Source organism: Bactrocera tryoni, chromosome 1, assembly GCF_016617805.1.
Source record: "Bactrocera tryoni isolate S06 chromosome 1, CSIRO_BtryS06_freeze2, whole genome shotgun sequence".
NCBI lineage: Eukaryota > Metazoa > Arthropoda > Insecta > Diptera > Tephritidae > Bactrocera > Bactrocera tryoni.
This window is the reverse complement of record NC_052499.1, coordinates 37,055,505-37,071,548: the sequence shown is the minus strand read 5'-3', so window position 1 is coordinate 37,071,548 and position 16,044 is coordinate 37,055,505. Positions and strand designations below refer to the sequence as shown.

Here is a 16,044-nt window from a genome sequence, read left to right as displayed (position 1 = left end):
CTTTCAAAGCTTACTCCTACTATTAAAAAACGCATATATGTAGTAAAAACGACTTAAGCTCGAACGGAACCGCAGATTGCATACTACATTAGTTTTTGCCCGAGTACAAAATAAAAAACCAAATAAGACTTGTTTAGATGAATTTACATGAAATTCTAATTTGGTATTTTCCTATATTTGATTCCTATACCGTAGGAGTATATTAAGTTTGCCAAGAAGTTTGCAACACCGAAAAGGAAGCATCAAAGATCCTATAAAGTGTGGGTATTTAATAATCAACCTTAAAAGAGGAGTTGATTTAGCCATGTCCATCTATTTGGATACACGCGATCTAGTCCCTTAGTTTTTGAGTTTTGTCGAAACCGCCGATTTTGGAACACTATAGCTTATAGCTGAGTAACAAACTGAAGCGTCAATGGAATCTTTTCTCGTACGGAATCTTCTGCACCTATTTGTGAATGGTATTATACATTCGCTGCAACCGAAGTTAATTTTTTTCTATTTTTCCATTACTAAACATTTCAAATATGTGTACGTATATACTTATACTTGTACATATGTATATTATACACTCTTTAAACATTGTTTTCATGGTCCCCTCTATAAACAGTATGACGCAAGCAATTAAGCAGAATTGTAACCAAACCATATTACGGCCAGGTGAAAATAAAAGCGTGGTTGGAGGAATTATGATTACATAATAATTAGGGGTTTCACATAGTCTCACGAAGTTATAAGTTCCGAACGATCCGAAAACCTAGCGTTCAGAGTGCAATACAACAACACATTTTTTAAACTAGTATAAAAATTTACGATTTTATAATTTTACGATGCTTTATGACACGTTGTGAATACCGTAAATATGTTTTATGCTTTTGTCTTTTGAATACTACAATTTAAAAGTCGCACAGAAGTTCCAAGTCATTAGAAGAAATACTTATTCCACCTACCATTAATCATAGACAAGATTGTTCTCAAGAGATAAGAACCATGCTTATACATGCAAATGCAATCAATTTCAATACAAAATGAAAATTAGGCAGCATAGAATCACGAATGCTCTAAACCTTCTCATTTTAATTGAAAACCCTATTCGAAGTTGTATCTGACAGCCAATCAAACTTTGGCAATGGAGAATAAGAAGGCGACGAAATTTGAACGCAAAAGTACTTTGAAAATTTTGTACATTCATACATATGTGCATGGAAATGTATTCAAAACTTACATTATTATCTGCGAATGGCAATTTGGTAACCTTCAGGCACAGCCCTTGAAACGACATGTGTATGTACGTGTGTTTGTCGCTATGAGAGACCCCCGTAGGAGTTCAGCTTATTAAACCGATAATCTATGAAACACAACAATGTTCTCGTTATTTATTCCATACGAAGGGCAATATTTTATTACACGAGTCATAGTTGAAAAAATTATTTTTGTAATCGAATGAGGCTATAGTCAATTAAAGGCAATAATGTGGTAACATATGTATACATACGAGTACAGTATTATATACCTATGAATCTCGGCAGGGTATCTAAACAAGTGAAAAATCTGTGGTTGAAATGAAAAATGTGTCCTCGTGAGCGTGTTTCGGCATAAAAAGAAGTTTTTGAAGTAAACAACTTTTAATTAATTTCCCGAAGCAATTTTCGAAAGCACTCGTATTCACTTTTAATCCAATACTTACTTTTGCTTTTTAAGCTCTCAAATATGTATGTATATAAATTTACATATGAATGTACTTTGCTTATATAATTTGCCTATTTACGTTTGTCTATTTGCCCTTCCTCCAGGTTGTTCCAGCTTGGCATGCACCCGAACACCATTCAATACCGGAAATTATTTATACTCATCCTCCAAAAGGGCATCCTTCTACATATTTGCACGGCGCACCAATTCACGAAAACTACGGCCCTTACTCATTGGAACATAATGAGGGTAATTGGGAAAATTCTGGTCCGGGATTGGGTTCAGAGTGAGTAATATTTTCCGAAATAATACCCGTTTTCATTGCGATTTATTTGTATAAATTGGTAAATTGTGTATTACTAAATGCTGTATAGACCCTTTTTATCGGAATTCTAAGAAATTGTAAAGTTGATGAAGTTGTCATGAAGTTTAATATCGTCCCAATATCACCAAACTGAGAACGGGCTAAATAGAGCTTCATTAAACTACCTGCTCTCAGCAAGGTTCGTTTTTTCTTTTTTCTTCTTCTGAACGCTCAAAGTGCATCTATGCAACATTTTTAACGGCAATTTTTTTAACGAAAATATATTTCTTAGGTTTACGTTTTTAAATCTAACAGTTCAGTTGAACAGTGCTCGACCAACCATAGTATAAAATTTTTTTTTTTTAGCAAAATTAGTTTTTTTATTCTTCATATGTGGTTTCTTTCAATGGTGATACGCTAATTACAGCGACCTTGCAACATTTCGATGCAATTTTTGTAGTACGATTTGTCCTTTGCTTCCAAATTCTTAAATTTTTATAGCGCCTGCTATCCCGAACAACTTCACTTTAAGGTAATCTAAAATTATTTCATTATTTAATTTTTTTTATCAATTTTTTTACAATAAAAAGCTGCTTCACTTAAAATGATATGATTCACAAACTAGTGATCCGATATTTATAACAAGATAACGATATTTATCTTTCAGGCATTTTCAATTGACTTGTTTTACCTTCAGTAATCCAAATAAATTGGTTGAAGTGCAATTATTCTACCCACTAGTTTAGAGGTAGTCAATATTTTATGGGTTTGATTCGTTTTTAGGAAACTACGCAATCTAGATATAATATGTTTGCAAATGTCCTCAAAACACAATAGCATAAATAAACCAAGAATCATCCGGAACCATACTTTACCCAAAAGCTGAACACTTCATTCCCCATGTATATCCTTAAAATTTAAAGTTTCTATTTTAATCGAGTATTTAACAACCAAACCTCACAAAATCTTATTTACACACACCTACACCACATCACATGATCCTTCTATTTCGTTTTTTTTTAATTGCATGTTCATTTTGCAGTTATATTGGCGATATAAATCGGTCCGCACAAGTTGATGAAAATTCTAATTATTTTAAACCAAATGCCAACAAGGATGCCAATGAAATACTTGTTTGGGGTTTGGGTACCACACAGCCAACCATTCCTCAACAACAACAACAACATCAACAACAAAGGTATCGACCGGTAACACAGCAACAACCACCTACACAACAACATCGACCGCCATCACTTGTACAGCAACAAAAATTGCAATTACAACAGCAACAACAGCTAGTACAACAAAAACTGAAAACACAACAAAAACAACAGCAAACACATAATCTTCAGAAACCACACGCCACTAGTCACAGTTTTAATCCATTTTTGAATGGTGAAAATAATTTGAAACAAAGGTGAACCGCTTTACTTCAAATTAAAGTGGAAAGAAAGGGAGCGAATTTCACATTTTATAAGTCTACAATTTCTTTCCAAAAAACAACTCTTTAAAACAATCAAATCTAAAATGATTTAATTCTCAACATTTTTCGATACAATTTACTTAGAATGATAATTATCTACACTTCAACTAGAATTTCTGAATTTATATTATTTCACCCTTCCTTCATCAGATTTCACTTGATTCATTTTAAAACCAATTTTTTCAAAATTTTACTATATATTTGATAGCAATTATTATTTAAATGTAATCTCCTTAGATTTATTATTGCTTTAGGTTACAAAAGTGGATCCATATAATCCTAAGATCCTTCATTTGGAAATTATCTTTCTTTCCCTCTCTCTTATGTAATGTCAGTTTCCTAAATATCTCACTACCTTTTTCTGTAGATTTTCCAAAACTGAAACCCTATTCCAATATCATAACCAACTGAGATAATATTAAAGTTAATTCTCAAGCTATTTACTAATTGTAGACTCCAAACATATTCTCTATTCGCCATCATAAAAGAGCTCAACCAATTTGGCGTGTATAAAACTGTAAAAACGAAACAAAAAACTCAAACTAATACACTAATCTGACGAAACAAAGCAAATACGTACAATTGAATTTGTTTCTAAACCGAAATTTACTAAAATGCCTGCCCTCCTTTACAGCATCCCTCCTAATACACCCCCAGACCAAATAATACCGAAGAACATTTACTATCTCAAGAGCATCATATACAAGATAGCTCTCCCCTCAAAGTATATTTAAACTTGTTCCTCCTCCTCATTCATGCACGGATATTTTCCTCTGCGGGCTTCTCTGAAAGTGAATTAAATTTGCAATTCATTACAACGTTTTTATTTATTACTTTTTTATTCACGACAGCTTATTTGCCACAAAATTAAAATCTCCGGCACAAGCACAATCCGCGCCAAATCCAGTTTATGCGCCCCCACCAGCGCCGCCATCGCATCCGCAGCAGCCATCGGCAGAGGCATTAACCGCAGCCGCACACATTGCGGCTCAATACGATCCGGCACGCAATAGTCTCGCACAACAACAACAAAAACAGGACCAACTTAAACAGCAACAGCTACAGCAATTACTAAAACAACAGCAGCAACAATTGTCGGTAAGTAAACCAAGTGTTGAATAAAGTAAAACAAGGGAAAACGTTAACTTCGGGCGACACCCTTCAAAAATACAAAAGATTCCTTCCAAGCCTTTGATCATTTAGTTTGTATGGTAACTATTCACAAGCCAAAGTTGTAATAGGCAATAATCTGTGCCAAATTTCGTGAAGATATCTCCTCAAATGTTTAAGTTTTCTATACAAGCTCTGGGTGTTCCAAACTCGGTGGTAAATTTTATATACCCTCTTCAGGATATACATACTGGGACATAACTGGTTCTCTCCGGTTACGCAGATTTCATAGACTGGGATTGTAGTCTTCTTAACAATCTCATACATTATCTTTAACTTATTGTTGACTCGTAAAGTTTAGAGATGCGCCTTGGAACTATAAAGGTATGTTAGATCATAGTTAAAACTTTAAAAATAATTATTGTTCTAATTCGGACGCCATGCAATTAACTTTAAAGTAATCCTTTCCTGCTATTTTATTTTATATAAATTAAAATACTATGAATATGTGTAAATATTGTGGAAGGTAAAGGAATGTTTTAGCATTTCGGAAATGATCTATTGTGTAGCCTTTCTATCTACCAAATTATTACTGCTTAATATGTATCAGATAAGATCCATCTCTGGCTACACAAAAATGCCATCCATATTACAAGTATTACGGTCTCAGTTAAACGAAAAATAAGTACGTAAATTTCTCTATGATGTTACGTTTACTTGAAAGCGAGCGAACACCATATTAAGCCCTAACGCAATCAACGTAAGCTGGTAGGCAGACAAGCCCTCACCTTTTAATGAGTTTCAACATATGTACATATGTATATACATATGTACTTATGTATCTAAATATTTAGATTTATGAATGATAGTATTAAATTTTCTGCCGCTCCCTCAAAGCAAATGAAGACTTGTGGTATTCGTCGTATTTGCCACACATAAATCGAAGTTCCGAGACTTTAGGAACAACAGGATTTTCGTATTTACATAACTGCGACACTTCATTGGTGTTGCGCACAATTCACTTCGAGGATTTTAGATTAGTGGATAAATATTGTACGCAGAGATTTTTAAACATATATATTAGGGCGGGTCGACTTACAGTTTTTTATTTAATTATACGTGTTTAAAAAATATTGCTTTTTGATGGAGAAAAATACAGTTCCAGCAAAAACTTGGCTTTGTTACGACTTTCCGGACACTGCTCAGGAAAATCAACCATCAAGTATTGGTATTCCAAGTTTAGATTTGGTGAAATGGACAACAAAACGGTGAAGAGGAGGAGGAGGTTATTACCGACGAAAACATCAAAAAATAATTTCGGATGACCATAAAGTGAAGTTGTTCGAGATAGTAGGCACTCTAAAGATATCAACTGAATGTGTACATCATATTATTCACGAATATTTGAGCTCTGCGCAACGTGGATGCCGCGCGAGAAATTCAAATGTAATATACCCGAATTTTTGCGTCGATATATGTCCATCATTTCACTCCGAAGTCCAATCAACAGTCATCGGAGTGAACTGCTCACGATAAAACCGCTCCAAAGCGTGGGAAACGCAACAGTCGGCTGGCGAGAATATGGCGTCTATACCATAAACAGCGACTATTACATAGCGTTATTGAACCGTTTTAAGGGCGAAATGCACCGTGTCACAAGTCAGTGAAAACGATGACAAAAATCCATGAACATCCAAAGTATTCTGAAGATCTGTCCACCAGTGACTTTTTCATATTCTTCTTCTTCTTAATTGGCGTAGACACCGCTTACGCGATTATAGCCGAGTTAACAACAGCGCGCCAGTCGTTTCTTCTTTTCGCTACGTGGTGCCAATTGGATATTCCAAGCGAAGCCAGGTCCTTCTCCACTTGGTCCTTTCAACGGAGTGGAGTTCTTCCCCTTCCTCTGCTTCCCCCTGCGGGTACTGCGTCGAATACTTTCAGAGCTGGAGTGTTTTCGTCCATCCGGACAACATGACCTAGCCAGCGTAGCCGCTGTCTTTTAATTCGCTGAACTATGTCAATGTCAGACCCATTTTCTGTGCTTCCTTGTCCAGCCTGGAGAAAGCAGAACTAACGTCTGGCATACGCCAGCAGCTGTACACTCTTATAGAAGATGGTACCTTCTCTATTTAGTTCTGCAGCTCGAACTATTTTCTCCAGAAGCAGGTTGAAGAAGTCTTTCATATTCTAAGATCTTAAAAGAATGTTCGTCGTAAGAATTGGTGATCGCCGAAACTGAGACCCACTGACCGATAAATTAGGCATAAGATAAACGAAAATTATAATACGTGCAACTTTGACGGGAGGTGGGGTAGTATCGACCCGATTTTATTAACTATTATCATGCCACATACTAAAAAATGGTTTCCGGTGTTTACACGGATTTCAACATTTCATTTATATGTATATGTATGTATATGTATATAACCTTTTCTATATTTCGAATAATTTTGAGTGATACATACAACCTTTAAGTGAACAAAACTATTATACACCAAATAACCTTCAAAGCACTTAGTTTTGGTGAGTCACCTATGTTTGTATGTACATACATATGTATGTATGTAGTATAAAGCAAGGAAGATTACAAAAAATGGCGATAGAGAACGGCAGCGGATTCTTTCTCCACTAGAGAGCACCTTTATTGTCATTGGTCATAATTAAGTTTAAACAAGTAAGGAAGGGCTAAGTTCGGGTGTCACCGAACATTTTATACTCTCGCATGGTAAAGTGATAATCGAGATTTCATGATACGTCATTTACATATTTTTCAAATACCGTATTTTTGTAAAGTTTTATTCCGCTATCATCATTGGTTCCTAATGTTTATACTCGTATTATACAGAGAAGGCATCAGATGGAATTCAAAATAGCTTTATATTGGAAGAAGGCGTGGTTGCGAACCGATTTCACCCATATTTCGTACATGTCATCAGGGTGTTAAGAAAATATTATATGCCGAATTTCATTGAAATCGGTCTAGTAGCTCCTGAGATATGGTTCTTGGTCCATAAGTGGGCGGCGCCACGCCCATTTTCAATTTAAAAAGCCTGGGTGCAGCTTCCTTCTGCCACTTCTTCCGTAAAATTTAGTGTTTCGGACGTTTTTGTTAGTCGGTTATCGCACTTTTAGTGATTTTGAACATAACCTTTGTATGGGAGGTGGGCGTGGTTATTATCCGATTTCTTCCATTTTTGAACTGTACATGGAATGCCTGGAAGGAAACGACTCTGTAGACTTTGAAGTTGACATAGCTATAGTAGTTTCCAGATATGTACAAAAAAACTTAGTAGGGCGGGGGCCACGCCCACTTTTCCAAAAAAACTACGTCTAAATATGCCCCTCCCTAAAGCGATCCCTTGTGCCAAATTTCACTTTAATATCTTTATTTATGGCTTTGTTATGACTCTTTATAGGTTTTCGGTTTCCGCCATTTTGTGGGCGTGGCAGGAGGCCGATTTTGCCCATCTTCGAACTTAACCTTCTTATGGAGCCAAGAAATACGTGTACCAAGTTTCATCATGATATCTCAATTTTTACTCAAGTTACAGCTTGCACGGACGGACGGACGGACAGACGGACGGACAGACAGACATCCGGATTTCGACTCTACTCGTCGCCCTGATCACTTTGGTATATATAACCCTATATCTGACTCTTTTAGTTTTAGGACTTACAAACAACCGTTATGTGAACAAAACTATAATACTCTCGTTAGCAACATTGTTGCGAGAGTATAAAAATGAGAGAAGAATCCATAATATGCTATGCAGACTCAGAAGATGCAAATGAATCTAAACTAATTACATACATAATTCGTAACTAAAACTGGACGTAATGAAATACCATAGATATATTGCACTTTATTTACTCCATACAATAAGGTAAAGTTAGAAAATTTCGCAAAAAGCTCCTCCGTCAAATCTACATTATTTTAAATTCATTAAAGATAAACAACTTGATTTTTAGCCGCTGTTTACACAAGCCGTGAGCCACAGACGGTTAATTGCCTATTTTTTCAACCAGGCAGGTTCTGCAGTGCAACATTTATGAAAGTGTGAAAGCACATACATACATACAAACTGTCACATGAGTGGTCACTTGAAATATCGCACTTGACACAGTTCCAGCAATTTCATGCCATAGTGGCATTCCCACCGTCAACTCGTTCGCAAAATTGTGCTGCGTCGCCCTTACTCTCACCATGCCATCTCCTCGCTCTGGGCCATTGACACTTTCGTTTATTTAAATGCATTTTCCATGTCATGCATGTAGATTTGTTATTTACATTTCATTGGTCTGTCTGCCCGTCTATTTGCTATATTTCCGTCCACCTTTTCCATTTTCCTGTATTTTCCTCCATTTATAAGTGCGGCGCTTTTACTACGCGCCCTTTTAAGTATTCTACTATGTAAATGGAGTATGTATTCATATGTGATATACATACTTATGTATGTCTTGATGCATATTTATTGTATTTTTGTACTAAAATTGGCATGCTATCATATACTCACTTGGTTGCATGTTGTTGGCTGTCATTTTATACCATTTTCATATTTTGTTTACTATGCAATCAGCTAACTGGACTATTTGCATTTTCACTTACATAAATAAAGTTCGCGGCACCATTGATGGAGGAAAATATTTAGTTTGCATACATATACATACATATATATCAGATTGCATTATAAATCTGGGTCTAAATATGTAAATATTTGAATGAACGACATGAAGACAAATATTAGTATTTAAACGACAAGTAAGTACATTCGTATGTACAAGTATGGATATAACAGGTAACTTGAAAAGTCCCCGGCCTACCACAGTAAAACACGTTTTTTTGTCAAAATTCGTTTTTATTCAACCTTAGATCAGAAATTAGCTTACTCTTTTACTTAATTATTTTTGACTTTCAACAATGTTAATCTATTAAAAAGTTAAAATAATATTTTTTCGCTTTTTCCCTAAAAATAAGGTGTTTATGGACACAATGAAAGTTATAGTGATTTTGAGGTTGTAGATCTATATATTAGACATTGGTTCAAGACGTTCTTCGCTGTTGCAGTGATATTGACCTTAGAGATCGGATTCATATGGGTAAAAAAGCTGTCACTCTATGCATTCAAATATGGTTGACAAAGCTGGATACCACATCTATCTTCACACAAAAATACAGGAGCTTGCGAAAATATATATAAATTACAAATATGTTTTGATTAGAAACCTAAAATAAAACTACGTATTAGTGTTTCAGTAGTTTTGTTCAGAAGCAACCAAATTTCCTTGAAACAAACTTTATTGCCAAACCTGTAAGGGCAGAAATCGAAAGAACGAAAAGGTAATAAGAATATATAATATTTCAGACTCAAGCCTTGACTTTTAAAAGGTATCCTTTCAATAGAGTTTTATAAAATTCACCACAGGGTTCCTCAGCTCTCCGCGATTGCTTTTTATTCAGTTTCTTAATAAAGAAAACCCCAGCCTCGTTGGTATCCAAGCGCTTTTTTCTTGAGTTTTCGGCAAACTGCTAGTGGAATAAGAGAAGGCAAACAGACATTAATCTGGAATTCGATTCGCAAATAAAGAAGAAATTAGCAAAAAATAAGAAATGAAACAACAACAATTTGAGTAAATTCTGCACCACTAATGACCGGAAGCCATTTAAGGAAAGAAGCCTAGTTTAATGGGCTTTTCACCAGCGTTAATAGTCATTGCCTGCTGCGACTTGGACGTGGTTGGCAGTAACTTGCTCGCTCTATTTAGAAGGTGTACGCCATTTTTCATATTAATCACTTGAGCGGTGGCTATAATAAACAATTAAAAAATGGCAGAAACGCATTCATTAGTTGCTGCCATAAATAAGCTATATATGTATGTCTGTATATGAACGTGCTTATGCTAAACACAATTATTGACTTTTGGGTAAGCAAAAAAGGCAGACATAGCTACCAAATAAAGTCGTACATATGTATGTATCGTACACACAGTACTTGTAGCAGCAAGATGGTCATATGAAAGCATGCTTAAACGATAAGTGATATAAATAGCACGTGTCATAGTAATTTTATAAATACATATATAGATATGTACACATGTAAATACATACACGTTCGTCATATTGGCGTATTTAACTTCGCAAATGAGCCCTTGAGCGGCGTTTTAAGTGTTTTCCGTCGCCCCGTCTGCGTTCAGTGGCCTGCGCATGCGGGTCAACAGCCATAAAGAAATGACTAACAACAATTGCTTGCAACAATCATAGTGCGATGTGTAATTATCTGCTGCCAACCGTCAGTTTGCAGCAGACACTCTTCTTTCTACTTTTTGTCATTGCTGTTGGTTGAGTTTTTGCTTTGGTTGCTTGTAATTGTGTTTATCACAGCCCATTCAAGTGCACTCGGCGTGTTTGAGAATGACAGCAATTTTCAACTGCACTTGTGTTAGTCTATGTGCATTTGAATGGGTTTTATCTCGCCTGACTTATTATTGCATGCGCTTTTCTTGTCACTCGGCATTAGCGCTGCGGCGAGCGCAACAGCAGAAATTACTATTGCCATGGTCGAGCCTCAAGTACGTAGCGAAAGTATGTCACAGTGTGAAGGCAAACATGCCGGCAGCCGGTTTAGACGCGACGCTGAGCGCGAAGTGCACAATGCTCAGTGCCAATGCCAGTAGCTGTGTCGACAACAGCAAATAACCGTTGCAAGCAGCCATGCTGCACCACATGGCACGCGTCTACCACTCAGCTGTGCAAAAGCGCGTCGTCATTTGTGTTCGCATCGGCAACGCATCCGCGTGTTCTCCGGCGCCTTCATCATCATCGCTTTAGAAATCACTGTCTTCATTACACCGCACTTATACATATGTATGTACATATGTACATAAGTAAATAAAAATGTTTAGTGATTAATATCTCATCTTGGTTTTGTTTATTCCATATGGAGGATTCATTATGATTCTCTCTCTCTCCGACTTTTTGCTTGTTGCATATCATTTGAATTTAGGAAAGATTTGTTGATGTAATGGTTTTGTAATTTCAATAGTTAATGTACATGAAGTAGTATAAATTTACTTATTGATTTGAGTATTTTTTATATGTTTGGTTTTAAGTGAGGCAATACTCTTTTCGGAGTTGGCTTTTTTGACAGCTGTTACTTCATTTATACTCAGTTTGGTTTGCCATTTTTCATGTAATACTAAACACACATACTCCAGAAAACCTATAAAGGTCTCTCTTGGTTGAATGTGTACTTAATACACAAAATTTTCACATTTGGAGAGATAATCTACAAATAATTGTCGAGATACCGTTTCATTCAAGAATAACTTTGGTGAGCTCTATGCACAAAGGATATCATTGGTCTATATTTCTTCAAAAATGAAGGCGGCCACAATGTTTTCACAGTCAATGGAGAACGCTATAGAGTATATTAGGGTGTGGACGACCTTTGGCTCCAACAAGACGGCACAACATGCCATACAGCCATGAAACAATCGATCAAGGAAACTTTTGGTGAGCACATTCTCTCAAGTGAGCTCCAAGGGCGTGCGATGTAACACCGCTCGGATAATTTTTGTGAGACTATGTGAAGTCGATTGTCTCCGCAGACAAGCTCGAGACGATTGACGCCTTGAAAGATAATATTCAGCGCCGTTGACATACAACCTCAATTGACGCATATCGAAAATTGTTCCTCTCCAAATTTATTCAAGCCAAACGCAACGGACAATGACCCGAAACCATTTTTGATACATAATGACAAACTCTTATCTCTATATAAAGCTAAGTTCTTGGCCATAACATTAGCTATAGGCAAAAAAAAACCATGAACATATCACAAATCTGCTTAGGTGTTTTATTTCTGCTTCCGCTATTTCACGAAAATATTGAAAGGTGTTTTTGCCCTGATTTGACAAAGGTGGGGCATCGAGGAGAAAGTGTTGAGATGATTCTGTATCATCTTCTTCCAACAAGCTGATGCAGCTGGCATCCGGTTAGATGTTCACCCTTAGGTGTCTAGACAATCTTTCACTAGTTTTGAGCCCACATTCAGCGAACTCAAGGCTAATATCGCTGCCTTACTGTCGGAATGGATAATCACCACTCTGACGGAGACTACGCTTCGGAGTCGTAAATCTACTGCCACTTTTATGGCATCCACCTCCACTTGGAAGGCACTTCAGTGGTCAGGAAAGGAAGGTATATGAGTTAACAAGTGACAGCCAGGGCTAGGTTCGGCACCTGGTAATCCAAGTATTTTGAATTGAAATCGAAGTATGCGAGGATTCCAAAGTACTCAGTCTCGCTGTCAGAATATCTGAGTCTGAAAGCAGCTTTCGCGTCCATCTACTTCGTGGCTACATCCACCAATGCTGTATGCAGCAAGAAATTTAACGCCATAATTGGTCTGGTTAGTAATGCACCACAAATACTTTCCGCATGTGATCTTTTCCAGCGCCTTCCACCAATAAAAAATTCCATTGAGCATTATTGACTTAACTATGGTTTAATACCTTCTAATATTATTTTAATATTAATCTGCTTATGGTTCCCCCGCAACAGTAAAGGGCAACCAATGTCTTCTATGCTCTCTCCTCAATGTTGCGGTAAGATGAGCCATAGATACTTAACTCTGTCAGCAAGCTGAAGACGCGTTCCTCCTATTGATGGTGGATGCGCCCCTAACCTGCCTCCAAGTCCCATTCTAATATCTCATTAACACTTCGCTCAGTTCGCATATATAGATACCAGCTAGTGATGGTATAATGCCATCCGGCCCAGGGTAGTTGAATGGTTTGAATGAGTTGATCGCTCATGATGTTAGGTGACAATCCAAAAGACACTAAACGTATGCGTAGTCCGTTTGAGGCACACTGAGAAGTACTATCCCAAAGGTGACCAGTTTTTAGTTGCCCACTCCTACGGCCCTTCTTGGAGAGTTATCTACAAAAAGCTCTGATTTTCGAGAGTACCAATGTCTACCAGAACGTTTTCCCTCTGCCGCTTGGTGATATAATTGAACAGGAGCGCTCTAAGGAAGCTTTCTACCCACTTATACACCGCGTCTGGAGAGAGTAAGGATTTCTCCCCTGGCGCGTATGGAAGGGCTAGTCGGAGCCTCCTCCACTCTTCGTGGGAGATCGCCTACTGTGATCGCTTACACCAAGTTTATTGGAATCCAGACACGCTTGGGTATTTCGCTAAACTTTGGCGCAATTCCCGTATGCGGCTTTTACCAAGAAGGACTTCCGCTTGACTGACCTCTGAGACACATTCTGTTTAGTTGCCTCATGTATCTAGCAAATAAAAACGAAAATGCGAAAGAATAAAAACTTGTATCTGTGACCTCCTTGTCTTTTATTCCTTTTAGCCCGAATTGGCCGCACAACTAAAAGAAGCCTTACGAATCCAGGCGGAACACCGCATAATATCGCAACAACAACAAATACTTGACAAACAGCCATTTGTACAGGATGGACAGGTATTTTCTTTTGACAACAAGTAAAAATACTAAAGCCAATTTTTAATAAAACTGTATTACATTTATTTCAGCCAATCATGCCAAAGAACTATGATCCGTTTTACAGTCCAATTCTTTTGAAAATTGATAAAATCGTTGAACAACTCGGAGTTACAGATGATCTCTGCAAAGAGCGTCTTATCTGCAGCATGTATAAGGATCCAACGCGATACAGTCCGCATAGTAATTTCGTATCTGCGGAGCTGAGTCGGTAAGTAAACAAAATGATGTCATAGAAATGCAATTTTAACCCAAACACCGCACTGTATACGTATGTATGTTGCTGAAAGATTATTATTGAAAACTTGAAACACATTTGGTTCTGATATTTTTTTTAAACTGTGGTAAACAAAGTCTACAGAAAGTCAGTTTATATTTCAAATCGGTACCTGTACCGAAAAACAACATCGAGGAGGCGGAAAGAGTTGACGAGATGTAGAAGGCTATATACTTACTCTGCAAACCCTAGTGTTATCTAAACATAAACGTAAAAGTTAAAGTTAATGTGGAAAAATTTACAAAAATTTCGTTTTTCATTTAATTTTAAACCCTTATATTTTTCACTTCTAGTATATTTATCCAATCATATTCACATAATCACACATTTAGGTAATATATGTAGTAGGCATATGTCATATACATAACTAACTATATATCAGCTGCAATAAAAGAGTTGCACATGCGAATAATAAAATCCAGCGAAGCTTAAAGCTGTCAGAAAAATTAGAGCAAATTTGTCACCTTTTATCATCATTTGTCAAAACGCGCAAATTGCAAACGTGTATTTATGCGAATGCACATGTACATATGTATGTAAGTACGTATAAACCCGCTCATTCATGTACAAATTTTAACGAGAATAATAAGTAAATAAATTTGCTCGTCAACGCCTGGAGACATATCTAACATATTTGCTCCAATAATTTCAAATCAACGTAACAATAGTGATGGAAATGTAAAAGTACCCTTTACATATGACATATTTGGGACGTTAGTAAGGTATTCCAATTTTTTTTGCTGTCAAACTGGCCATTTGAACAAAGAAAAGTGTGATGTTTTCAAGGGGAAAGAGGAAAGAGCATTTTATTTCCATAATAGTTAGACCCGACTTAAGATAAAGTAAGTAGAAACTGCACAGATATCGGACACTTAGTCTATGAGATGGCATTTTGACTGACTCAAACATTGGTGGCTTCAAGAAAATTTATAATCCGTGTTGTTGAACCACTTTTAGCGAAATTCCCTATGGAGGATGTTTCAAGGGCGGACGAAAAGCATCAAAAAACCACAAAATGAAGTTGATCATTACTTTGAGCGTTCATAAATATTGGGGTATGAGACAGTTTTGTGCACAGTGAATTCCCCAGAGTTCAAAATCAAGGCGCTAGATTTCAGTAGCAATATCCTTCGTATTCTCCGGTCCTACCAACCACATTTTCATGTTCCCTGATCTCAAGAAAATGCTAGATGGGCAAATATTTATCAACGATGAGAGGTAATCATACCGAGAGGTGTTTTGAAACAAATATGGATTTTACCATAAACAATCGAATCAAAAAATTAGTAGATCGCGTAATCGAGCTGGATACACACTTCAATAAAAATTAACCACAAAGTTGGCCAGTTGAATCCATCCATTCCCTTAATGGGGCCTGCCACACGTTCAATATATATTGACCGCGAATCTGAATAGTCATATTTATTGAACGTGTAGCATCATGCAATTTTAATGGATTGATCAATGTCTCAAAATATTTAAATATTCTGAAACGAGGAAAGCGGACTATGGAATGCGTTTTAAACGTTCAGTATTTATCGCGATATAGTCTACGTATATTCGCGATACGACGGAATCAATGTATAAAATGTATTATTTATTTATATTTACATATATAAACATTTTAATTTAATCATAGATCCGGTGCATTCTATTCAAG

At 36.6% G+C, this 16,044-nt stretch overlaps 1 protein-coding gene across 1 annotated transcript in view; it reads left to right on the top strand.

The window, feature by feature from the left end:
- LOC120779642 overlaps positions 1 to 16,044 on the top strand; it is a 39,183-nt gene that overhangs the window by 20,158 nt on the left and 2,981 nt on the right. The window contains exons 4-8 of the mRNA XM_040111996.1: positions 1,794 to 1,975; positions 3,036 to 3,410; positions 4,328 to 4,574; positions 13,958 to 14,068; positions 14,140 to 14,318. Of these exons, the coding sequence (XP_039967930.1) occupies positions 1,794 to 1,975; positions 3,036 to 3,410; positions 4,328 to 4,574; positions 13,958 to 14,068; positions 14,140 to 14,318 (1,094 nt within the window). The remainder of the gene's footprint in view (positions 1 to 1,793; positions 1,976 to 3,035; positions 3,411 to 4,327; positions 4,575 to 13,957; positions 14,069 to 14,139; positions 14,319 to 16,044) is intronic.